Below are 27,500 nucleotides of genomic sequence, written 5' to 3' on the forward strand. Positions count from 1 at the left end.
GGCTTTAAGGGAGTAGGGCTGGACCACGGCTTTAAGGGAGTAGGGCCGGGCCACGGCTTTAAGGGAGTAGGGCTGGGCCCCGGCTTTAAGGGAGTAGGGCTGGACCCCGGCTTTAAGGGAGTAGGGCTGGACCCCGGCTTTAAGGGAGTAGGGCTGGGCCCCGGCTTTACGGGGAGTAGGGCTGGACCACGGCTTTAAGGGAGTAGGGCTGGGCCCCGGCTTTACGGGAGTAGGGCTGGACCCCGGCTTTAAGGGAGTAGGGCTGGGCCCTGGCACAGCAGAGAATTCAATGGACAGAGGACATTCATTCCATTCCAATGTAGTTGCGTATGTTATGTACGGTCTGAAGGAGTCTGTGAGTTTGATTTCCTCCTCAGCCTCCCTTTAAAACATTCTTACCTCTCCTCTCCTCTCCTCTCCTCTCCTCTCCTCTCCTCTCCTCTCCTCTCCTCTCCTCTCCTCTCCACTCCACTCCACTCCACTCCACTCCACTCCACTCCACTCCTCCTCTCCTCTCCTCTCCTCTCCTCTCCTCTCCTCTCCTCTCCTCTCCTCTCCTCTCCTCTCCTCTCCTCTCCTCTCCTCTCCTCTCCTCTCCTCTCCTCTACTCTCCTCTCCACTCCTCTCCTCTTTCTCTCTTTTAATAATGTGTGTCGTCTTTAATCAGAGAGTGGTACAGCCGGGTCCTAGCCAGTCAGTCCAGAGACTAACCAATCACACTGCCTCTTACACAGAGACTAACCAATCACACAGCCTCCCTCTCAACCACACCACGATTGGCAAAACACTGAGCCTTTCAGTCAGTACAGCCAACCTTCATCAATGCATCAGGTTAGATTGTAGCATCAGGTTAGATTGTAGCATCAGGTTAGGTTGTAGCATCAGGTTAGGTTGTAGCATCAGGTTAGATTGTAGCATCAGGTTAGGTTGTAGCATCAGGTTAGGTTGTAGCATTAGGTTAGGTTGTAGCATCAGGTTAGGTTGTAGCATAAGGTAGGTTGTAGCATCAGGTTAGGTTGTAGCATCAGGTAGGTTGTAGCATCAGGTAGGTTGTAGCATCAGGTTAGGTTGTAGCATCAGGTTAGGTTGTAGCATCAGGTAGGTTGTAGCATCAGGTTAGGTTGTAGCATCAGGTTAGATTGTAGCATCAGGTTAGATTGTAGCATCAGGTTAGGTTGTAGCATCAGGTTAGGTTGTAGCATCAAGTTAGGTTGTAGCATCAGGTTAGGTTGTAGCATCAGGTTAGGTTGTAGCATCAGGTTAGGTTGTAGCATCAGGTTAGATTGTAGCATCAGGTTAGGTTGTAGCATCAGGTTAGGTTGTATAGGCGGTTTGGTGGACTACTCAGTATCTGCTTTTCTCTCTCTATCTGGCAGAACTGAGGAGGGAAGGAGGGAAGGAGAGAAGGGTGGAAAGGGGGAAGAGGTGAAGGAGGAAGGGGGAAGAGGTGAAGGAGGAAGGGGACGAGGGGGAAGGGGAAGGGGTAAGAGGTGAAGGAGGAAGGGGGAAGAGGGGGAAGGGGAAGGGGGAAGAGGTGAAGGAGGAAGGGGACGAGGGGGAAGGGGAAGGGGAAGGGGGAAGAGGTGAAGGAGGAAGGGGACGAGGGGGAAGGGGAAGGGGGAAGAGGTGAAGGAGGAAGGGGGAAGAGGTGAAGGAGGAAGGGGACGAGGGGGAAGGGGAAGGGGGAAGAGGTGAAGGGGGAAGAGGTGAAGGAGGAAGGGGACGAGGGGGAAGGGGAAGGGGGAAGAGGTGAAGGAGGAAGGGGGAAGAGGTGAAGGAGGAAGGGGACGAGGGGGGTGGGGAAAGGAAGTGGGGAAGGGGAAAGAGGGTAAGGGGGTAGGGGTCTGAGACTTTCACCTCCCTATGAATCTATCTTCTTTTTCTCACACACTTTCTCTCTCCTTTTTTAAAATTTGTGTCTCCCTTCCCTTTGTTCTTGTACTTCTCTCTCTCTCTCTCTCTCTCTCTCTCTCTCTCTCTCTACTACTACTGTCACTTTCCCCCCTCTCTCTCTCTCTCTCTCTCTCTCTCTCTCTCTCTCTCTCTCTCTCTCTCTCTCTCTCTCTCTCTCTCTCTCTCTCTCTCTCTCTCTTTCTCTGATCAGAGCATATGGAATGTCGGTAGTGTAGATCATCAGTCAGAAGGGTGTAAGGCGAGTGGAGACAGGTTTAGGGCATAGCACACAGGTCAGTAGACCATTATACTAGAAATACTAAGCTCTCACTGTCTCTCTCTCCCTCTCTCACTCTCACTGTCTCTCTCTCCCTCTCTCACTCTCACTGTCTCTCTCTCTCTCTCTCACTCTCACTGTCTCTCTCTCCCTCTCTCACTCTCACTCTCTCTCTCTCTCTCTCTCTCTCTCTCTCTCTCTCTCTCTCTCTCATCTCTCTCACTCTCTCTCTCTCTCTCTCTCTCTCTCTCTCTCTCTCTCTCTCTCTCTCTCTCTTTCTCTCTCTCTCTCACACACTGTCTCTCTCTCTCACTATCAATTGAATTTCAATTTAACGACTTTATTGGCATGGGAAACATATGTTTACATTGCCAAAGCAAGGGAAATAGATAATAAATAAAAGTGAAATAAACAATAAAAAGGAACATTAAACATTTAATTTACAAAAGTTCCAAAAGAATAAAGACATTACAAATGTCATATTATGTCTATATACAGTGTTGTAACAATGTACAAATAGTTAAAGTACAAAAGGGAAAATAAATAAACATAAATATAGGTTGTATTTACAATGGTGTTTGTTCTTCACTGGTTGCCCTTTTCTTGTGACAACAGGTCACAAATCTTACTGCTATGATGTCACATTTTGGTATTTCACCCAGTAGATATGGGAGTTTATCACAAACGGGTTTGTTTTCTAATTCTTAGTGGATCTGTGTATTCTGAGGGAAATATGCGTCTCTAATATGGTCATACATTGGGCAGGAGGTTAGGAAGTGCAGCTCAGTTTCCACCTCATTTTGTGGGCAGTGGGAACATAGCTGGTCTTCTCTTGAGAGCCATGTCTGCCTACGGCGGCCTTTCTCAATAGCAAGGCTATGCTCACTGAGTCTGTACATAGTCAAAGCTTTCCTTAAGTTTGGGTCAGTCACAGTGGTCAGGTATTCTGCCACTGTGTACTCTCTGTTTAGGGCCAAATAGCATTCTAGTTTGCTCTGTTTTTATGTAAATTATTTCCAATGTGTCAAGTAATTATCATTTGGTTTTTTCATGATTTGGTTGGGTCTAATTGTGCTGCTGTCCTGGGGCTCTGTGGGGTGTGTTTGTGTTTGTGAACAGAGCCCTAGGACCAGCTTGCTTAGGGGACTCTTCTCCAGGTTCATCTCTCTGTAGGTGATGGCTTTGTTATGGAAGGTTTGGGAATCGCTTCCTTTTAGGTGTTTGTAGAATTTAACGGCTCTTTTCTGGATTTTGATAATTAGCGGGTATCGGCCTAATTCTGCTCTGCACGCATTATTTTACGTTGTACACAGACAGTATTTTTGTATAATTCTGCATGCAGAGTCTCAATTTGGTGTTTGTCCCATTTTGTGAATTCTTGGTTGGTGAGCGGACCCCAGACCTCACAATCATAAAGGGCAATGGGTTCTATAGCGGACTCAAGTATTTTTAGCCAGATCCTAATTGGTATGTCGAATTTGATGTTCCTTTTGATGGCATAGAAGGCCCTTCTTGCCTTGTCTCTCAGATCGTTCACAGCTTTGTGGAAGTTACCTGTGGCGCTGATTTTTAGGCCGAGGTATGTATAGTTTTTTGTGTGCTCTCGGGCAACGGTGTCTAGATGGAATTTGTGGTCCTGGAAACTGGACCTTTTCTGGAACACCATTATTTTTGTCTTACTGAGATTCATTGTCAGGGCCCAGGTCTGACAGAATCTGTGTAGAAGATCTAGGTGCTGCTGTAGGCCCTCTTTGGTTGGGGACCGAAGCACCAGATCATCAGCAAACAGTAGACATTTGACTTCAGTTTCTAGTAGGGTAAGGCCGGGTGCTGCAGACTGTTCTAGTGCCCTCGCCAATTCGTTGATATATATGTTGAAGAGGGTGGGGCTCAAGCTGCATCCCTGTCTCACCCCACGGCCCTGTGGAAAGAAAAGTGTGTGTTTTTTTTCCAATGTTAACCGCACACTTGTTGTTTGTGTACATGTATTTTATAATGCTGTTATGTTTTACCCACAACACAACTTACCATCAATTTGTACAGCAGACCCTCATGCACAATTGAGTCAAAAACTTTTTTGAAATCAAAAAAGAATGAGGAGACTTTACCTTTGTTTTGTTTTGTTTGTTTGTCAATCAGGGTAATTTGGTAAAAAGCCAATTTGACATTTGCTCAGGACATTGTTTTCACCGAGGAAATGTAAGAGTCTGCTGTTAATGATAATGCAGAGGATTTTCCCAAGGTTACTGTTGACGCATATCCCACAGTAGTTATTGGGGTCAAATTTGTCTCCACTTTTGTGGATTCTTGTCAGTCCTTGGTTCCAAATATGGTGGAAGATGCCAGAGCTGAGGATGATGTTAAAGAGTTTTAGTATAGCCAATTGGAATTTGTGGTCTGTATATTTTATCATTTCATTGAGGATACCATCAGCACCACAGGCCTTTTTGGGTTGGAGGGTTTGTATTTTGTCCTGTAGTTCATTGAATGTAATTGGAGAATCCAGTGGGTTCTGGTAGTTTTTAGTAGTTGATTCTAAGATTTTTATTTGATTATGTATAATATGTTTTAGCTGTTTGTTCTTTGTTCTAGAGCCAAAAAGATCGGAGAAGTGGTTTATCCATACATCTCCATTTTGGATAGATAACTCTTCGTGTTGTTGTTTGTTTAGTGTTTTCTAATTTTCCTAGAATTGGTTAGATTCTATGGATTCTTCAATTACATTGAGCTAGTTTCTGATGTGCTGTTCCTTCTTTTTCCGTAGTGTATTTCTGTATTGTTTTAGTGATTCACCATAGTGAAGAAGTAGACTCAGGTTTTCTGGGTCTCTGTGTTTTTGATTGGACAGGTTTCTCAATTTCTTTCTAATGTTTTTACATTCTTCATCAAGCCATTTGTCGTTGTTGTTAATTTTCTTCAGTTGTCTGCTGGACATTTTTACATTTGATAGGGAAGCTGAGAGGTCAAATATACTGTTTAGGTTTTCTACTGCCAAGTTTACACCTTCACTATTACAGTGAAATGTTTAGTCGAGGAAGTTGTCTAAAAGGGATTGAATTTGTTGTTGCCTAATTGTTTTTTGGTAGGTTTCCACACTACTTTCCTTCCATCTATAGCATTTCTTAATATGACTCAGTTCCTTTGGCTTTGATGCCTCATGATTGAGTATTGCTCTGTTCAAGTAGACTGTGATTTTGCTGTGGTCTGATAGGGGTGTCAGTGGGCTGAATGTGAACGCTCTGAGAGACTCTGGGTTGAGGTCAGTGATAAAGTAGTCTACAGTACTACTGCCAAGAGATGAGCTATAGGTGTACCTACCGTAGGAGTCCCCTCAAAGTCTACCATTGACTATCTACAGACCTATCTGACAGAGCTGCAGGAGTTGTGACCCGTTTTTGTTGGTTATGTTGTCATAGTTGTGTCTAGGGGGGCATATGGGTGAGGGAATGCTGTCACCTCCAGGCAGGTGTTTGTCCCCCTGTGTGCTGAGGGTGTCAGGTTCTTGTCCGGTTCTGGCATTTAGGTCGCCACAGACTAGTACATGTCCCTGGGCCTGGAAATGATTGATTTCTCCCTCCAGAGTGGAGAAGCTGTCTTCATTAAAGTATGGGGATTCTAGTGGGGGGAAATAGGAAGCACACAGGAGGACATTTTTCTCTGTTGAGATCATTTCCTTATGAATTTCTCGCCAAATATAAAATGTTCCGGTTTTGATTAATTTAATAGAGTGAGTTAGGTCTGCTCGATACCAAATTAGCATACCACCTGAGTCTCTTCCCTGTTTCACACCTGGTAGTTTGGTGGATGGGATTACCAGCTCTCTGTAACCTAAAGGGCAACCGGTGGGTCAGTCTCCTCTCTTCCCTGTTTCACACCTGGTAGTGTTGTGGATGGGACTACCAGCTCTCTGTAACCTAGAGGGAAACCAGTCTCCTCTATACCATGTTTCTTGTAGGATGACAATGTCTGTATTTCCGATTTCTTTGATGAAGTCTGGGTTCCTGCTCTTTAGGCCAACAGCAGATGACCTCAGACCTTGTATATTCCAGGATGAGACAGTAAAAGCTTTGTGTTCCATAGTGTCTAGTGTTGTTTTTGTGTGGTTTAGGCCCCGGAACATCACAGTTGGTGTGAGCAGAGCATGTTGAGTATCTGATACCTCTTAGGTCACAGGATGAGGATTGGGCATTCGTGTTTTATTTTATTTTCCTTTATTTTAACTAAACAACAAGTCAGTTAAGAACAAATTCTTATTTTCAACAACGGCCTAGGAACAGTGGGTTAACTACCTTGTTCAGGGGCAGAAAGACATATGTATACCTTGTCAGCTCGGGGATTCGATCTTGCAACCTTTCGGTTACTAGTCCAACGCTCTAACCACTAGGCTACGCTGCCGCCCCATTAGTGAGGGTTGGGTCTGTTGATCTGCTCACGGCCTTGGCATATGTCCTGCTGTCATATTGAGGTCCTCAGGGGCGGGGGGGCGGGCAGAAGGGGTCTGATATGGGGGGACCATACAGGGTGTGGCTAGGGTTTGTTTGGGGGGGGGGGGTCTCGCTGGTCTGGGAGGGGTTCTCGCTGGTCTGGGAGGGGGGTCTCGCTGGTCTGGGAGGGGTTCTCGCTGGTCTGGGAGGGGGGTCTCGCTGGTCTGGGAGGGGTCTCGCTGGTCTGGAAGGGGGTCTCGCTGGTCTGGAAGGGGGGGGGGGTTGTCAGGGGAGCTGACAGGGTTAGGAGGGGGTGGGGTCTCTCTCTCTGTGTCTCTCTCTGACTGTCTCTCTCTCACTATCTCTCTCACACTGTCTCTCTCACTGTCTTTCTCTCTCACACTCTCTCTCACACTTTCTCTCTCACTGTCTCTCTCTCTCTGTCTCTCTCACACTTTCTCTCTCTCTCACATTGTCTCTCTCTCACACTGTTCCTCTCTCTTACACTCTCTCAGTGTCTCTCTCTCTCTCAGTGTCTCTCTCACTGTCTCTCTCTCTCTCTCTCTCTCTCTCTCTCTCTCTCTCTCTCTCTCTCTCTCTCTCACATTGTCCCTCTCTCACACTCTCGTGCACACTCTCTCACACACTCTCTCTCTCACACTCTCTATCTCACTCTCTCTCTCTTACACTCTCTCTCTCTCTCACTTTCTCTCTCACACTCTTGCTTTCACTCTCTCTCTCTCACGCTGTCTCTCTCTCTCACACTGTCTCTCTCTCACTCTCCCTCTCTCACGCTGTCTCTCTCTCACTCTCTCTTTCTCTCACGCTGTCTATCTCTCTCACACTGTCTCTCTCACGCTGTCTCTCTCTCACACTGTCTCTCTCTCACTCTCTCTTTCTCTCACTCTGTCTCTTTCACACACTCATAAACACAGTCTTCTGCAGACTTTCCCAGTCATTACCTTTTCTCGTTTCTCATATTTCCTGTCATTACCTTTTCTCATTTCTCATATTTCCATCCCTTTTGTAGTTTATTCAAAGGTTCAGTGATTCATACACTCTTAGAAAAAAGGGTTCCGAATGGGTTCCGAAAGGGTTCTGAAAGGGTTCCAAAAGGGTTCCGAAAGGGTTCCAAAAGGGTTCTGAAAGGGTTCCAAAAGGGTTCTGAAAGGGTTCCAAAAGGGTTCTGAAAGGGTTCCAAAAGGGTTCTGAAAGGGTTCCAAAAGGGTTCTGAAAGGGTTCCAAAAGGGTTCCAAAAGGGTTCCGAAAGGGTTCCAAAAGGGTTCTGAAAGGGTTCCAAAAGGGTTCCGAAAGGGTTCCAAAAGGGTTCCGAAAGGGTTCTGAAAGGGTTCCAAAAGGGTTCCAAAAGGGTTCTGAAAGGGTTCCAAAAGGGTTCTGAAAGGGTTCCAAAAGGGTTCCGAAAGGGTTCCAAAAGGGTTCTGAAAGGGTTCTGAAAGGGTTCCAAAAGGGTTCCAAAAGGGTTCCAAAAGGGTTCCAAAAGGGTTCTGAAAGGGTTCCAAAAGGGTTCTGAAAGGGTTCCAAAAGGGTTCCAAAAGGGTTCCGAAAGGGTTCCAAAAGGGTTCCAAAAGGGTTCTGAAAGGGTTCCAAAAGGGTTCCGAAAGGGTTCCAAAAGGGTTCCGAAAGGGTTCCAAAAGGGTTCCAAAAGGGTTCTGAAAGGGTTCCGAAAGGGTTCCAAAAGGGTTCCAAATGGGTTCCGAAAGGGTTCTGAAAGGGTTCCAAAAGGGTTCCAAAAGTGCTATCTAGAACCCAATATGGCCTTTTAGGTTCTAGATAGCACTATTTTTTTCATAGCTGCTACCAGCTGTACCTAGATGAAGGTGAAAGTGTTTCAATAGTATTGTCAGTACTGTCAAATGAAAACACATTACTCACTTCACATTGAGCGTGTGTGTGTGTGTTCGTGCGTGCGTGTTTGCGTGCGTGTGTGTGTGTCTCCTGCTGCTCCATGTTGTGATCTGTTCCTGCTGCCCTCGGGGTCTTTGATGCTCCAACCCCAGCTCCTCTCCTCTCCTCTCCTCTCCTCTCCCCTCCCCTCCCCTCCTGTCCTCTCCTCCTCCTCTCCTCTCCCCTCCTCTCCCCTCCTCTCCTGTCCTCTCCTCCTCCTCTCCTGTCCTGTCCTCTCCCCTCCTCTCCTCTCCTGTCCTCTCCCCTCCCCTCCTCTCCTCTGGTTTTGCTGTCCTCTGTTGGGATGTCATGTAGTTTGATGCTGGTTTTGCTGTCTTCTGCCATGAGAAAGTCCACATCATCCACCTCCCTCTAGCGCTAAAGAAAAGAGGAACAGAAGACTGTTAGACTGTCTCTCTCTATCTGCCTTTCTCTCTCTCTCTTTCTCTTTCTCACTCTCTTTATCTATCTCTCTCTCTCAGAGAGCAACAGAAGACTGGAGGGTAGAGGATGAATGTCTGGGACACAGGATCTTTACTAAGTCATCTAGTCTGGTCTGGTGCCTTGGAGGGTGAGAGGGGGAAGAGAAAGGGAGGAGAGAGAGAGAGCGGGAATGGGTAGGGGAGAGGGAGCGAGAGGGGGGATGGGTAGGGGAGAGGGAGAGAAACCAGATCGAGAAAAGAGAGATGAGACCAAAGAGAAAGTGAATAGGCTGGCAGGGTATCAGCGTTGGGACTGGGGAGGAGCAGGCCAGCAGGATACTAGGCTGCAGGATATCAGCGTTGGGACTAGGGAGTAGCCGGCCAGCAGGATACTAGGCTGGCAGGATATCAGTGTTGGGACTAGGGAGTAGCAGGCCAGCAGGATAATAGACTGGCAGGGTATCAGCGTTGGGACTAGGGAGTAGCAGGCCAGCAGGATAATAGACTGACAGGGTATCAGCGTTGAGACTAGGGAATAGCCGGCCAGCAGGATAATAGACTGGCAGGGTATCAGCGTTGGGACTAGGGAGTAGCAGGCCAGCAGGATAATAGACTGGCAGGGTATCAGCGTTGGGACTAGGGAATAGCAGGCCAGCAGGATAATAGGCTGGCAGGGTATCAGCGTTGGGACTAGGGAGGAGCAGGCCAGCAGGATAATAGACTGACAGGGTATCAGCGTTGGGACTAGGGAGTAGCAGGCCAGCAGGATAATAGACTGGCAGGGTATCAGCGTTGAGACTAGGGAATAGCCGGCCAGCAGGATAATAGACTGACAGGGTATCAGCGTTGGGACTAGGGAGTAGCAGGCCAGCAGGATAATAGGCTGGCAGGGTATCAGCGTTGGGACTAGGGAGTAGCAGGCCAGCAGGATAATAGGCTGACAGGGTATCAGCGTTGGGACTAGGGAGGAGCAGGCCAGCAGTAGTAGAGGAAGGAAACAGTTTTCCAGCTCTGTGCTCTCCGTCTCATCAGATCATCAGATCAGATTCCGTTCTACAGGGGACTTCCTTGTTGTGAATGGGGCCCTGGACATGTTGTGAATGGGGCCCTGGACATGTTGTGAATGGGGCCCTGGACATGTTGTGAATGGGGCCCTGGACATGTTGTGAATGGGGCCCTGGGCATGTTGTGAATGGGGCCCTGGGCATGTTGTGAATGGGGCCCTGGACATGTTGTGAATGGGGCCCTGGACATGTTGTGAATGGGGCCCTGGGCATGTTGTGAATGGGGCCCTGGGCATGTTGTGAATGGGGCCCTGGACATGTTGTGAATGGGGCCCTGGGCATGTTGTGAATGGGGCCCTGGACATGTTGTGAATGGGGCCCTGGACATGTTGTGAATGGGGCCCTGGACATGTTGTGAATGGGGCCCTGGACATGTTGTGAATGGGGCCCTGGACATGTTGTGAATGGGGCCCTGGACATGTTGTGAATGGGGCCCTGGACATGTTGTGAATGGGGCCCTGGACATGTTGTGAATGGGGCCCTGGACATGTTGTGAATGGGGCCCTGGACATGTTGTGAATGGGGCCCTGGACATGTTGTGAATGGGGCCCTGGACATGTTGTGAATGGGGCCCTGGGCATGTTGTGAATGGGGCCCTGGGCATGTTGTGAATGGGGCCCTGGGCATGTTGTGAATGGGGCCCTGGGCATGTTGTGAATGGGGCCCTGGGCATGTTGTGAATGGGGCCCTGGGCATGTTGTGAATGGGGCCCTGGACATGTTGTGAATGGGGCCCTGGACATGTTGTGAATGGGGCCCTGGACATGTTGTGAATGGGGCCCTGGACATGTTGTGAATGGGGCCCTGGACATGTTGTGAATCAAATCAAATCAAATCAAATCAAATTTTATTAGTCACATACACATGGTTAGCAGATGTTAATGCGAGTGTAGCGAAATGCTTGTGCTTCTAGTTCCGACAATGCAGTAATAACCAACAAGTAATCTAACCTAACAATTCCACAACTACTACCTTATACACACACACAAGTGTAAAGGGATGAAGAATATGTACATAAAGATATATGAATGAGTGGTGGTACAGAACGGCATGGCAAGATGCAGTAGATGGTATAGAGTACGGTATATACATATGAGATGGGTAATGTAGGGTATGTAAACATAAAGTGGCATAGTTTAAAGTGGCTAGTGGTACATGTATTACATAAAGATGGCAAGATGCAGTAGATGATATAGAGTACAGTATATACATATGAGATGGGTAATGTAGGGTATGTAAACATTATATTAAGTGGCATTGTTTAAAGTGGCTAGTGGTACATTTTTACATAATTTCCATCAATTCCCATTTTTAAAGTGGCTGGAGTTGAGTCAGTATGTTGGCAGCGGCCGCTAAATGTTAGTGGTGGCTGTTTAACAGTCTGATGGCCTTGAGATAGAAGCTGTTTTTCAGTCTCTCGGTCCCTGCTTTGATGCACCTGTACTGACCTCGCCTTCTGGATGATAGCGGGGTGAACAGGCAGTGGCTTGGGTGGTTGTTGTCCTTGATGATCTTTATGGCCTTCCTGTGACATCGGGTGGTGTAGGTGTCCTGGAGGGCAGGTAGTTTGCCCCCGGTGATGCGTTCTGCAGACCTCACTACCCTCTGGAGAGCCTTACGGTTGTGGGCGGAGCAGTTGCCGTACCAGGCGGTGATACAGCCCGACAGGATGCTCTCGATTGTGCATCTGTAGAAGTTTGTGAGTGCTTTTGGTGACAAGCCGAATTTCTTCAGCCTCCTGAGGTTGAAGAGGCGCTGCTGCGCCTTCTTCACAACGCTGTCTGTGTGGGTGGACCAATTCAGTTTGTCCGTGATGTGTACACCGAGGAACTTAAAACTTTCCACCTTCTCCACTACTGACCCGTCGATGTGGATAGGGGGGTGCTCCCTCTGCTGTTTCAAGGAAGTCCACAATCATCTCCTTTGTTTTGTTGACGTTGAGTGTGAGGTTATTTTCCTGACACCACACTCCGAGGGCCCTCACCTCCTCCCTGTAGGCCGTCTCGTCGTTGTTGGTAATCAAGCCTACCACTGTAGTGTCATCCGCAAACTTGATGATTGAGTTGGAGGCGTGCATGGCCACGCAGTCGTGGGTGAACAGGGAGTACAGGAGAGGGCTCAGAACGCACCCTTGTGGGGCCCCAGTGTTGAGGATCAGCGGGGTGGAGATGTTGTTACCTACTCTCACCACCTGGGGGCGGCCCGTCAGGAAGTCCAGGACCCAGTTGCACAGGGCGGGGTCGAGACCCAGGGTCTCGAGCTTGATGACGAGTTTGGAGGGTACTATGGTGTTAAATGCTGAGCTGTAATCGATGAACAGCATTCTCACATGGGTATTCCTCTTGTCCAGATGGGTTAGGGCAGTGTGCAGTGTGGTTGCGATTGCGTCGTCTGTGGACCTATTGGGTCGGTAAGCAAATTGGAGTGGGTCTAGGGTGTCCGGTAGGGTGGAGGTGATATGGTCCTTGACTAGTCTCTCAAAGCACTTCATGATGACGGAAGTGAGTGCTACGGGGCGGTAGTCGTTTAGCTCAGTTACCTTAGCTTTCTTGGGAACAGGAACAATGGTGGCCCTCTTGAAGCATGTGGGAACAGCAGACTGGGATAAGGATTGATTGAATATGTCCGTAAACACACCAGCCAGCTGGTCTGCGCATGCTCTGAGGACGCGGCTGGGAATGCCGTCTGGGCCTGCAGCCTTGCGAGGGTTAACACGTTTAAATGTTTTACTCACCTCGGCTGCAGTGAAGGAGAGCCCGCAGGTTTTGGTAGGGGGCCGTGTCAGTGGCACTGTATTGTCCTCAAAGCGGGCAAAAAAGTTGTTTAGCCTGTCTGGGAGCAAGACATCCTGGTCCGCGACGGGGCTGGTTTTCTTTTTGTAATCCGTGATTGACTGTAGACCCTGCCACATACCTCTTGTGTCTGAGCTGTTGAATTGCGACTCGATTTTGTCTCTGTACTGGGACTTAGCCTGTTTGATTGCCTTGCGGAGAGAATAGCTACACTGTTTGTATTCGGTCATGCTTCCGGTCACCTTGCCCTGGTTAAAAGCAGTGGTTCGCGCTTTCAGTTTCACGCGAATGCTGCCGTCAATCCACGGTTTCTGGTTTGGGAATGTTTTAATCGTTGCTGTGGGTACGACATCGTCAATGCACTTCCTAATGAACTCGCTCACCGAATCAGCATATTCGTCAATATTGTTGTTGGACGCAATGCGGAACATATTCCAATCCGCGTGATCGAAGCAGTCTTGAAGCGTGGATTCAGATTGGTCGGACCAGCGTTGAACAGACCTGAGCGCGGGAGCTTGTTGTTTTAGTTTCTGTTTGTAGGCTGGAATCAACAAAATGGAGTCGTGGTCAGCTTTTCCGAAAGGGGGGCGGGGGAGGGCCTTATATGCGTCGCGGAAATTAGTATAACAATGATCTAGGGTTTTTCCAGCCCTGGTAGCACAATCGATATGCTGATAGAATTTAGGGAGTTTTGTTTTTAGATTAGCCTTGTTAAAATCCCCAGCTACGATGAATGCAGCCTCAGGGTGTGTGGTTTCCAGTTTACAAAGAGTCAGATAAAGTTCGTTCAGGGCCATCGATGTGTCTGCTTGGGGGGGAATATATACGGCTGTGATTATGATTGAAGAGAATTCCCTTGGTAGATAATGCGGTCGACATTTGATTGTGAGGAGTTCTAGATCAGGTGAACAGAATGACTTGAGTTCCTGTGTGTTGTTATGATGATCACACCACGTCTCGTTAATCATAAGGCATACCCCCCCGCCCCTCTTCTTACCAGAAAGATGTTTGTTTCTGTCGGCGCGATGCATGAAGAAACCAGCTGGCTGCACCGACTCCGTTAGCGTCTCTTGAGTTAGCCATGTTTCCGTGAAGCAGAGCACGTTGCAATCCCTGATGTCTCTCTGGAATGCTACCCGTGCTCGGATTTCATCAACCTTATTGTCAAGAGACTGGACATTGGCGAGTAGTATGCTAGGGAGTGGAGCGCGATGTGCCCGTCTCCGAAGCCTGACCACGAGACCGCCTCGTTTGCCCCTTTTACGGCGTCGCACAGGGTCGCCGGCTGGGATCAGATCCATTGTATTGGGTGGAAGGCAAAACACTGGATCCGTTTCGGGAAAGTCATATTCCTGGTAGGAACGATGATGAGTTGACGTTAATCGTATATTCAGTAGTTCCTCCCGACTGTATGTAATGAAACCTAAGATTACCTGGGGTACCGATGTAAGAAATAACACATAAAAAAACAAAATACTGCATATTTTCCAAGGAACGCGAAGCGAGGCGGCCATCTCTTTTCGGCGCCGCAAGTTATCCTGGACATGTTGTGAATGGAGCCCTGGACATGTTGTGAATGGGGCCCTGGGCATGTTGTGAATGGGGCCCTGGGCATGTTGTGAATGGGGCCCTGGACATGTTGTGAATGGGGCCCTGGGCATGTTGTGAATGGGGCCCTGGGCATGTTGTGAACGGGGCCCTGGGCATGTTGTGAACGGGGCCCTGGGCATGTTGTGAATGGGGCCCTGGGCATGTTGTGAATGGGGCCCTGGACATGTTGTGAATGGGGCCCTGGGCATGTTGTGAATGGGGCCCTGGACATGTTGTGAATGGGGCCCTGGACATGTTGTGAATGGGGCCCTGGGCATGTTGTGAATGGGGCCCTGGACATGTTGTGAATGGGGCCCTGGACATGTTGTGAATGGGGCCCTGGACATGTTGTGAACGGGGCCCTGGGCATGTTGTGAATGGGGCCCTGGACATGTTGTGAATGGGGCCCTGGACATGTTGTGAATGGGGCCCTGGGCATGTTGTGAATGGGGCCCTGGACATGTTGCAGCCAGCCATCTAATCCGGCAGGCTGTGTGGTGTCTGAGCTGGCACAGAAAGAGAGAATTACCTTTCATATCCCTGGTGTACTTCCTCTGCCCTGCTTGCCTGCATCAGGATGCTGTTCTCAGATGAACGAGACAAGATATCACATCTCCCCAGTCAGTCCTAGGGGAGAGGAGACAGACAGACTGAGATGGATCAGGATGGATGGAAGGAGAAAGATCCAACAGAGTCAGGAAGGATGTCCCTGTTCTGTTGTTTCCTCGTTGTGCCAGATCACTGAGACTGATAAACAGACGCGTGGTTTACACAAACTTGGTTCTGTCAGGGATTAGAAAGGGGTTAACACTGAAAGGAAAAGAGTTAGTTACAGTATCAGCTCTAGTTTCCTATCAAACTGTAGTGTGGTACACCGCCCCTCTCTCTCTGTCCCCCCCTCTCTCTCTGCCCCCCCCTCTCTCTCTGCCCTCCCCTCTCCCCCCTCTCTCTGTCTCTCCCCCTCTCTCTGCCCCCCCCTCTCCCCCTCTCTCTGTCTCCCCCCTCTCTCTCTTTCTCTCTCTATCTGTCTCTCTCTCACTGTCTCCCCCTCCTCTCTCTCTGTCTCCCCCCTCTCTCTCTCTCTCTCTCTCTCTCTCTCTCTCTCTCTCTCTCTCTCTCTCTCTCTCTCTCTCTCTCTCTCTCTCTCTCTCTCTCTCTCTCTCTCTCTCTGTATCTCTCTCTCTCTCTCTCTCTCTGTATCTCTCTCTCTGTCTCCCCCTCCTCTCTCTCCCCCCTCTCTCTCTTTCTCTCTTTGTCTCTCTCTCTCTGTCCCCCCCTCTCTCTGTCTCCCCCTCTCTCTCTTTCTCTCTCTGTCTCTCTCTCTCTGTCTCTCCCCCCCTCTTTCTCTCTCTGTCTCTCTCTCTCTCTCTCTCTCTCTCTCTCTCTCTCTCTCTCTCTCTCTCTCTCTCTCTCTCTCTCTGTCTCCCCCCCTCTGTCTCCCCCTCTCTCTCTGCCCCCCCCCCTCTCTCTCTCTCTGTCTCTCTCTCTCTGTCTCTCCCCCCCTCTCTTTCTCTCTCTGTCTCTCCCCCTCTCTCTCTGTCTGTCTGTCTGTTTTTGTTTCTGTCTCTCCCCCTCTCTCTCTGTCTGTGGCTGCTGTTGTTATTGTTGTAATGATATATTATTATTCTGTGTAGATGTTTCTGCTGATGCCATGGGGACAGTCTTCTTGTGTTCTAGTGTTCAGGGCATGTCTGGACTCGCTGGAGAGGAGAGACGCTATCCTCCTCAGAGCTGAGGGTTTGATCCGACTGACTGAATACAGCAAACACACGCACACACACACACACAAACGTAATGTACACTCACACACTAAGACACTTTTGTCCCTCTGATGTGCCGTGTAGTTTATGTACAGCAGATGTTTAGGAATGCACTTTGAATAGGGGTATAGGATGACTCATACTGCTCTATATCATTAGTACTGTTCTAGAACATCTACCGTTCTATATCATTAGTACTGTTCTAGAACATCTACCGTTCTATATCATTAGTACTGTTCTAGAACATCTACCGTTCTATATCATTAGTACTGTTCTAGAACATCTACCGTTCTATATCATTAGTACTGTTCTAGAACATCTACTGCTCTATATCATTAGTACTGTTCTAGAACATCTACTGCTCTATATCATTAGTACTGTTCTAGAACATCTACCGTTCTATATCATTAGTACTGTTCTAGAACATGTACTGTTCTATGTCATTAGTACTGTTCTAGAACATCTACCGTTCTATATCATTAGTACTGTTCTAGAGCATCTACTGCTCTATATCATTAGTACTGTTCTAGAACATCTACCGTTCTATATCATTAGTACTGTTCTAGAACATCTACCGTTCTATATCATTAGTACTGTTCTAGAACATGTACTGTTCTATGTCATTAGTACTGTTCTAGAACATCTACCGTTCTATATCATTAGTACTGTTCTAGAACATCTACCGTTCTATATCATTAGTACTGTTCTAGAACATGTACTGTTCTATGTCATTAGTACTGTTCTAGAACATCTACCGTTCTATATCATTAGTACTGTTCTAGAGCATCTACTGCTCTATATCATTAGTACTGTTCCAGAACATCTACCGTTCTATATCATTAGTACTGTTCTAGAACATCTACCGTTCTATATCATTAGTACTGTTCTAGAACATGTACTGTTCTATGTCATTAGTACTGTTCTAGAACATCTACCGTTCTATATCATTAGTACTGTTCTAGAACATCTACTGCTCTATATCATTAGTACTGTTCTAGAACATCTACCGTTCTATATCATTAGTACTGTTCTAGAACATCTACCGTTCTATATCATTAGTACTGTTCTAGAACATGTACTGTTCTATGTCATTAGTACTGTTCTAGAACATCTACCGTTCTATATCATTAGTACTGTTCTAGAACATCTACTGCTCTATATCATTAGTACTGTTCTAGAACATCTACCGTTCTATATTATTAGTACTGTTCTAGAACATCTACCGTTCTATATCATTAGTACTGTTCTAGAACATCTACTGTTCTATATCATTAGTACTGTTCTAGAACATCTACTGTTCTATATCATTAGTACTGTTCTAGAACATCTACTGTTCTATATCATTAGTACTGTTCTAGAACATCTACTGTTCTATATCATTAGTACTGTTCTAGAACATCTACCGTTCAATATCATTAGTACTGTTCTAGAACATCTACCGTTCTATATCATTAGTACTGTTCTAGAACATCTACTGTTCTATATCATTAGTACTGTTCTAGAACATCTACTGTTCTATATCATTAGTACTGTTCTAGAACATCTACTGTTCTATATCATTAGTACTGTTCTAGAACATCTACTGATCTATATCATTAGTACTGTTCTAGAACATCTACCGTTCTATATCATTAGTACTGTTCTAGAACATGTACTGTTCTATGTCATTAGTACTGTTCTAGAACATCTACCGTTCTATATCATTAGTACTGTTCTAGAATATCTACCGTTCTATATCATTAGTACTGTTCTAGAACATCTACTGTTCTATATCATTAGTACTGTTCTAGAACATCTACTGTTCTATATCATTAGTACTGTTCTAGAACACCTACTGTTCTATATCATTAGTACTGTTCTAGAACACCTACTGTTCTATATCATTAGTACTGTTCTACAACATCTACCGTTCTATATCATTAGTACTGTTCTACAATATCTACCGTTCTATATCATTAGTACTGTTCTACAATATCTACCGTTCTATATCATTAGTACTGTTCTAGAACACCTACTGTTCTATATCATTAGTACTGTTCTAGAACATCTACTGTTCTATATCATTAGTACTGAGGAGAGGGAGATGATGACCAGCGTGCTTAGGGGAATCTTCTCCAGGTTCATCTCTCTGTAGGTGATGGCTTTGTTATGGAAGGTTTGGGAATCGCTTCCTTTTAGGTGGTTGTAGAATTTTATTCTGCATGCTGAGTCTCAATTTGGTGTTTGTCCCATTTTGTGAATTCTTGGTTGGTCAGCGGACCCCAGACCTCACAACCATAAAGGGCAATGGGTTCAATAACTGATTCAAGTATTTTTAGCCAGATACTAATTAGTATGTTGAATTTTATGTTCCTTTTGATGGCATAGAAGGCCCTTCTTGCCTTGTCTCTCAGATCGTTCACAGCTTTGTGGAAGTTACCTGTGGTGCTGATGTTTAGGCCGAGGTATGTATAGTTTTTTGTGTGCTCTAGGGCAACGGTGTCTAGATGGAATTTGTGGTCCTGGAAACTGGACCTTTTTTGGAACACCATTATTTTGGTCTTACTGAGATTTACTGTCAGGACCCAGGTCTGTCAGGGCCCAGGTCTGTCAGGGCCCAGGTCTGGCAGGGCCCAGGTCTGGCAGGGCCCAGGTTTGTCCGAATCTGAAATGTACGAGTCTGCTGTTAATGATATTGCAGAGGATTTTCCCAAGGTTGCTGTTGACGCATATCCCACGGTAGTTATTGGGGTCAAATCTGTCTCCACTTTTGTGGATTGGGGTGATCAGTCCTTGGTTCCAAATATGGTGGAAGATGCCAGAGCTGAGGATGATGTTAAAGAGTTTTAGTATAGCCAATCTGAATTTGTTGTCTGTATATTTGGTCATTGCATTAAGGATACCATCAACACCACAGGCATTTTTGGGTTGGAGGGTTTGTATTTTGTCCTGTAGTTCATTGAATGTAATTGGAGAATCCAGTGGGTTCTGGTAGTCTTTAATAGTTGATTCTAAGATTTGTATTTGATTATGTATTTGTTTTAGATGTTTGTTCTTTGTTATAGAGCCAAAAAGATTGGAGAAGTGGTTTACCCATACATCTCCATTCTGGATAGATAATTCTTCGTGTTGTTGTTTGTTTAGTGTTTTCCAATTTTCCCAGAAGTGGTTAGAGTCTATGGATTCTTCGATTACATGGAGCTGATTTCTGACGTGCTGTTCCTTCTTTTTCCGTAGTGTATTTCTGTATTGTTTTAGTGATTCACCAAAGTGAAGACGTAGGCTCAGGTTTTCTGGGTCTCTATGTTTTTGGTTGGACAGGTTTATCAATTTATTTCTTAGGTTTTTGCATTCTTCATCAAACCATTTGTCGTTGCTTTTCATTTTCTTCAGTTGTCTGCTGGACATTTTTACATTTGATAAAGGAGCTGAGAGGTCAAATATACTGTTTAGGTTTTCTACTGCCAAGTTTACCTCTTCACTATTACAGTGGAACGTTTTGTTCAGGAAGTTGTCTAGAAGGAATTTGTATTTTTTTTGGTAGATGTTTCTGTGTGTCTGGACCACAGCTTCAGCCTACAGTGAGTCTGGGAGTGTGAGTGTGTGTGAGTGTGTATGTGTGTGTGTATGTCTTCAGGCTACAGTGAGTCTGGGAGTGTGAGTGTGTGTGAGTGTGTGTGAGTGTGTATGTGTGTGTGTATGTCTTCAGCCTACAGTGAGCCTGGGAGTGTGTGTGAGTGTGTGTGTGAGTGTGTGTGTGAGTGTGTGTGAGTGTGTATGTCTTCAAGCTACAGTGAGTCTTAGAAGGGTTAGTCCTGTGTGACTAGAGAGTGATATTGAGAGCAGAGAGGAGAATCTCTTCAGCACTAGTTCATAGGGGGGGGGGGGGGGGGGGTAAAAGCCCAGGAGTGTGTGAGATCAAGGGGTGTGTAAAGAGAATATGTCATGACGATCAGGAGGAATGGTGTTTGAGATTAATCACAGGGCTTAATAGAGGTTTTTTTTCTACTGGGCTGGGCAAGGAGGGAGATGAGATGAGACAGGCAGAGGGGAAACTTATTTCACTAGTAGTGTTACTGACTGGTTTAAAGTGCGGCTGAAATAGAACCCTATTCCCTATATAGTGCACTACTTTAGACCAGGACCCACCCTATTCCCTATATAGTGCACTACTTTAGACCAGGACCCACCCTATTCCCTATATAGTGCACTACTTTATACCAGGACCCACCCTATTCCCTATATAGTGCACTACTTTAGACCAGGACCCACCCTATTCCCTATATAGTGCACTACTTTAGACCAGGACCCACCCTATTCCCTATATAGTGCACTACTTTAGACCAGGACCCACCCTATTCCCTATATAGTGCACTACTTTAGACCAGGACCCACCCTATTCCCTATATAGTACACTACTTTAGACCAGGACCCACCCTATTCCCTATATAGTACACTACTTTAGACCAGGACCCACCCTATTCCCTATATAGTGCACTACTTTAGACCAGGACCCACCCTATTCCCTATATAGTGCACTACTTTAGACCAGGACCCACCCTATTCCCTATATAGTACACTACTTTAGACCAGGACCCACCCTATTCCCTATATAGTGCACTACTTTAGACCAGGACCCACCCTATTCCCTATATAGTGCACGTACTTTAGACCAGGACCCACCCTATTCCCTATATAGTAGCACTACTTTAGGACTGCTAGTGACCCACCCTATTCCCTATATAGATGGGACACTGATCTTTAGACCAGGACCCACCCTATTCCCTATATAGTACACTACTTTAGACCAGGACCCACCCTATTCCCTATATAGTGCACTACTTTAGACCAGGACCCACCCTATTCCCTATATAGTGCACTACTTTAGACCAGGACCCACCCTATTCCCTATATAGTACACTACTTTAGACCAGGACCCACCCTATTCCCGGTGATATCATGTACACTACTTTAGACCAGGACCCACCCTATTCCCTATATAGTACACTACTTTAGACCAGGACCCACCCTATTCCCTATATAGTGCACTACTTTAGACCAGAGACCCACCCTATTCCCTATATAGTGCACTACTTTAGACCAGGACCCACCCTATTCCCTATATAGTGACTATCTGTACCTTTAGACCTAGAGAGACCCACCCTATTCCCTATATAGTGCACTACTTTAGACCAGGACCCACCCTATTCCCTATATAGTGCACTACTTTAGACCAGGACCCACCCTATTCCCTATATAGTGCACTACTTTAGACCAGGACCCACCCTATTCCCTATATAGTACACTACTTTAGACCAGGACCCACCCTATTCCCTATATAGTACACTACTTTAGACCAGGACCCACCCTATTCCCTATATAGTGCACTACTTTAGACACAGGGACCCACCCTATGTCCCTGATATATGTACACTACTTTAGACCAGGACCCACCCTATTCCCTGATATCAGTACACTACTTTAGACCAGGACTCACCCTATTCCCTATATAGTGCACTACTTTAGACCAGGACCCACCCTATTCCCTAGTGATAGTGCACTACTTTAGACCAGAGACCCACCCTATTCCCTGATATAGTGCACTACTTTAGACCAGGACCCACCCTATTCCCTATATAGTGCACTACTTTAGACACTACTTTAGACCAGGACTCACCCTATTCCCTATATAGTGCCGTATAAAGTATCAATCCCTTGAGACTGTTTGGGATGTGGTGATGTCTGTACCTAGATAGAGGGAATGATCTGTGGTGATGTCTGTACCTAGATAGAGAGAGATCTGTGGTGATGTCTGTACCTAGATAGAGAGAATGATCTGTGGTGATGTCTGTACCTAGATAGAGAGAGATCTGTGGTGATGTCTGTACCTAGATAGAGGGAATGATCTGTGGTGATGTCTGTACCTAGATAGAGGGAATGATCTGTGGTGATGTCTGTACCTAGATAGAGAGAGTTCTGTGGTGATGTCTGTACCTAGATAGAGGGAATGATCTGTGGTGATGTCTGTACCTAGATAGAGGGAATGATCTGTGGTGATGTCTGTACCTAGATAGAGGGAATGATCTGTGGTGATGTCTGTACCTAGATAGAGGGAATGATCTGTGGTGATGTCTGTACCTAGATAGAGGGAAATCTGTGGTGATGTCTGTACCTAGATAGAGAGAGATCTGTGGTGATGTCTGTACCTAGATAGAGAGAGATGTGGTGATGTCTGTACCTAGATAGAGGGGGGGATCTGTGGTGATGTCAGTACCTAGATAGAGGGAGAGATGTGGTGATGTCTGTACCTAGATAGAGGGGGGGGGGATCTGTGGTGATGTCTGTACCTAGATAGAGGGGGGGGGGGGGGGGGGGCAGCAAACCCCATGCAGCTCGGCTGAATAATGCTGTGTTCCTGTTCTAACAATGCTCTGTTGTTTGTCTATCTCTGTGTGTTGCAGGTGTGCTGACCAGACGTCAGGTGTGTGTGTGTGTCGGGTGTGTGTGTGTGTGTTGTTGTGTGTGTGTGTTTTGGTGTGTGTGCTTGGTGGCGGGCGATCAGCAGGGCTGAGTGGTCACTATGGCTGGTGGTCTGAGGGTTCTCTGCACTGTGCTTTGTCTCAGCCAAGCACTCCTACACAGCTGCAGTGGTAAGTACTGATAATACAGTCAACCTTGTATTTAAGACTTTATTCCTCTTCTTTTAAAGTGTTTTGTACTTCAAGAAACGATCAAAAGTGTGTTGATTTAGGAATGAGGGATCTATTGGTGGATTTACAGTAGTATAGTGGCTTGCGAAAGTATTCCTCCCCCTTGGCATTTTTCCTATTTTGTTGCCTTACAACCTGGAATTAAAATGGATTTTTGGGGGGTTTGTATCATTTGATTTACACAACAAGCCTACCACTTTGAAGATACAAAATATTTACAAAAAATAAAACTTGAGCGTGCATAAGTATTCATCCCCTCAAAGTCAATACTTTGTAGAGCCACCTTTTGCAGCAATTACAGCTACAAGTCTCTTGGGGTATGTCTCTATAAGCTTGGGACATCTAGCCACAGGGATTTTTGCCCATTCTTCAAGGCAAAACTGCTCCAGCTCCTTCAAGTTGGATGGGTTCCGCTGGTGTACAGCAATCTTTAAGTCATACCACAGATTCTCAATTGGATTGAGGTCTGGGCTTTGACTAGTTCATTCTAAGACATTTAAATGTTTCCCCTTAAACCATTCGAGTGTTGTTTTAGCAGTATGCTTAGGGTCATTGTCCTGCTGGAAGGTGAACCTCCGTCCCAGTCTCAAATCTCTGGAAGACTGAAACAGGTTTCCCTCAAGAATTTCCCTGTATTTAACTCCATCCATCATTCCTTCAATTCTGACCAGTTTTCCAGTCCCTGACGATAAAAAACATCCCCACAGCATGATGCTGCCACCACCATGCTTCACTGTGGGGATGGTGTTCTCGGGGTGATAAGAGGAGTTGGTTGGGGAGTCTCCCACATGCCTTTTGGAAAACACCAAACATGGTTGCTTATTTTTTTCTGGCCACTCTTCCCTAAAGCCCAGCTCTGTGGAGTGTACGGCTTAAAGTGGTCCTATGGACAGATACTCCAATCTCCGCTGTGGAGCTTTGCAGCTCCTTCAGGGTTATCTTTGTTGCCTCTGATTAATGTCCTCCTTTTCCTCCGATTCTTGTCAGTGCTGTGGTGCCATATTCTTTCCATTTTTATATAAACGGATTTAATGGTGCTCCGTGGGATGTTCAAAGTTTTGGATAATCTTTTATAACCCGACCCTGCTCTGTACTTCTCCACAACCTTGTCCCTGACCTGTTTGGAGAGCTCCTTGGTCTTCATGGTGCCGCTTGCTTAGTGGTGTTGCAGACTCTGGGGCCTTTCAGAACAGGTGTATATATACTGAGATCATGTGACAGATCATGTGACACTTAGATTGTACACAGGTGGACTTTATTTAACTAATTATGGGGGGTGAATACATATGTACGCACCACTTGTCCGGGGGTTTATTTTAAAAAATTAAACAAGTCATTTTTTTCATTTCACCTCACCAATTTGGACTATTTTGTTTATGTCCATTACATGAAATTCAAATAAAACTCTATTTAAATTACAGGTTGTAATGCAACAAAATAGGAAAAACGCCAAGGGGGGTGAATACTTTTGCAAGGCACTGTAGAATATATATAGTGAGATCTATCTATCTTCATCATCAGATTTGCAACTGTTCTGTTTACCCTTGGAGGTATTGTGGCCAATGCCTCATTCCTTCTCAGGGCTCAAAACTCGCGCTTGCGACCCTTTTGCTTTGCAGTGCGACATTAATTTTTTGGTTGGTTTCGGTTGAATCTTTGCGATCCGCATTTCAGCCATCATGCACTGTTTGAATGGACATTTCTATAGGATCCCCCCCCCAAAAAAACCTTCCCAATGTTGACTGTGAAGTAGGCCTACCTGGCAGAATGATATCATGAGGATTTTTACACTAGTATCTGTAATCTAGATCTGCCTCTCTACTTTACACTAGTATCTATAATCTGGATATGCCTCTCTACTTTACACTAGTATCTGTAATCTGGATCTGCCTCTCTACTTTACACTAGTATCTGTAATCTGGATCTGCCTCTCCACTTTACACTAGTATCTGTAATCTGGATCTGCCTCTCTACTTTACACTAGTATCTGTAATCTGGATCTGCCCCTCTACTTTACACTAGTATCTGTAATCTGGATCTGCCTCTCTACTTTACACTAGTATCTATAATCTGGATATGCCTCTCTACTTTACACTAGTATCTGTAATCTGGATCTGCCTCTCTACTTTACACTAGTATCTGTAATCTGGATCTGCCCCTCTACTTTACACTAGTATCTGTAATCTGGATCTGCCTCTCTACTTTACACTAGTATCTGTAATCTGGATCTGCCTCTCTACTTTACACTAGTATCTGTAATCTGGATCTGCCCCTCTACTTTACACTAGTATCTGTAATCTGGATCTGCCTCTCTACTTTACACTAGTATCTATAATCTGGATATGCCTCTCTACTTTACACTAGTATCTGTAATCTGGATCTGCCTCTCTACTTTACACTAGTATCTGTAATCTGGATCTGCCCCTCTACTTTACACTAGTATCTGTAATCTGGATCTGCCTCTCTACTTTACACTAGTATCTGTAATCTGGATCTGCCTCTCTACTTTACACTAGTATCTGTAATCTGGATCTGCCCCTCTACTTTACACTAGTATCTGTAATCTGGATCTGCCTCTCTACTTTACACTAGTATCTATAATCTGGATATGCCTCTCTACTTTACACTAGTATCTGTAATCTGGATCTGCCTCTCTACTTTACACTAGTATCTGTAATCTGGATCTGCCTCTCTACTTTACACTAGTATCTGTAATCTGGATCTGCCTCTCTACTTTACACTAGTATCTGTAATCTGGATCTGCCTCTTTACTTTACACTAGTATCTGTAATCTAGATCTGCCTCTCTACTTTACACTAGTATCTGTAATCTGGATCTGCCTCTTTACTTTACACTAGTATCTGTAATCTGGATCTGCCCCTCTACTTTACACTAGTATCTGTAATCTGGATCTGCCTCTCTACTTTACACTAATATCTGTAATCTAGATCTGCCTCTCTACTTTACACTAGTATCTGTAATCTGGATCTGCCTCTCTACTTTACACTAATATCTGTAATCTGGATCTGCCTCTCTACTTTACACTAGTATCTGTAATCTAGATCTGCCTCTCTACTTTACACTAGTATCTGTAATCTGGATCTGCCTCTCTACTTTACACTAGTATCTGTAATCTGGATCTGCCTCTCTACTTTACACTAGTATCTGTAATCTGGATCTGCCTCTTTACTTTACACTAGTATCTGTAATCTGGATCTGCCCCTCTACTTTACACTAGTATCTGTAATCTGGATCTGCCCCTCTACTTTACACTAGTATCTGTAATCTGGATCTGCCTCTCTACTTTACACTAGTATCTGTAATCTGGATCTGCCTCTCTACTTTACACTAGTATCTGTAATCTGGATCTGCCCCTCTACTTTACACTAGTATCTGTAATCTGGATCTGCCTCTCTACTTTACACTAGTATCTATAATCTGGATATGCCTCTCTACTTTACACTAGTATCTGTAATCTGGATCTGCCTCTCTACTTTACACTAGTATCTGTAATCTGGATCTGCCCCTCTACTTTACACTAGTATCTGTAATCTGGATCTGCCTCTCTACTTTACACTAGTATCTGTAATCTGGATCTGCCTCTCTACTTTACACTAGTATCTGTAATCTGGATCTGCCCCTCTACTTTACACTAGTATCTGTAATCTGGATCTGCCTCTCTACTTTACACTAGTATCTATAATCTGGATATGCCTCTCTACTTTACACTAGTATCTGTAATCTGGATCTGCCTCTCTACTTTACACTAGTATCTGTAATCTGGATCTGCCTCTCTACTTTACACTAGTATCTGTAATCTGGATCTGCCTCTCTACTTTACACTAGTATCTGTAATCTGGATCTGCCTCTTTACTTTACACTAGTATCTGTAATCTAGATCTGCCTCTCTACTTTACACTAGTATCTGTAATCTGGATCTGCCTCTTTACTTTACACTAGTATCTGTAATCTGGATCTGCCCCTCTACTTTACACTAGTATCTGTAATCTGGATCTGCCTCTCTACTTTACACTAATATCTGTAATCTAGATCTGCCTCTCTACTTTACACTAGTATCTGTAATCTGGATCTGCCTCTCTACTTTACACTAATATCTGTAATCTGGATCTGCCTCTCTACTTTACACTAGTATCTGTAATCTAGATCTGCCTCTCTACTTTACACTAGTATCTGTAATCTGGATCTGCCTCTCTACTTTACACTAGTATCTGTAATCTGGATCTGCCTCTCTACTTTACACTAGTATCTGTAATCTGGATCTGCCTCTTTACTTTACACTAGTATCTGTAATCTGGATCTGCCCCTCTACTTTACACTAGTATCTGTAATCTGGATCTGCCCCTCTACTTTACACTAGTATCTGTAATCTGGATCTGCCTCTCTACTTTACACTAGTATCTGTAATCTGGATCTGCCTCTCTACTTTACACTAGTATCTGTAATCTGGATCTGCCCCTCTACTTTACACTAGTATCTGTAATCTGGATCTGCCTCTCTACTTTACACTAGTATCTATAATCTGGATATGCCTCTCTACTTTACACTAGTATCTGTAATCTGGATCTGCCTCTCTACTTTACACTAGTATCTGTAATCTGGATCTGCCTCTCTACTTTACACTAGTATCTATAATCTGGATATGCCTCTCTACTTTACACTAGTAT

General features: G+C 45.5%; 1 protein-coding gene across 1 annotated transcript in view; it reads left to right on the forward strand.

Moving 5' to 3' along the window:
- LOC139549624 (cell adhesion molecule-related/down-regulated by oncogenes-like) overlaps positions 1-27,500 on the forward strand; it is a 102,681-nt gene that overhangs the window by 70,421 nt on the left and 4,760 nt on the right. Inside the window, exon 2 of the mRNA XM_071360300.1 lies at positions 22,567-22,755. Within this exon, the coding sequence (XP_071216401.1) occupies positions 22,686-22,755 (70 nt within the window). The 5' untranslated portion in view covers positions 22,567-22,685. The remainder of the gene's footprint in view (positions 1-22,566; positions 22,756-27,500) is intronic.

The sequence above is a fragment of the Salvelinus alpinus genome, chromosome 22 (genome assembly GCF_045679555.1).
Source record: "Salvelinus alpinus chromosome 22, SLU_Salpinus.1, whole genome shotgun sequence".
Taxonomy (NCBI): Eukaryota; Metazoa; Chordata; class Actinopteri; order Salmoniformes; family Salmonidae; genus Salvelinus; species Salvelinus alpinus.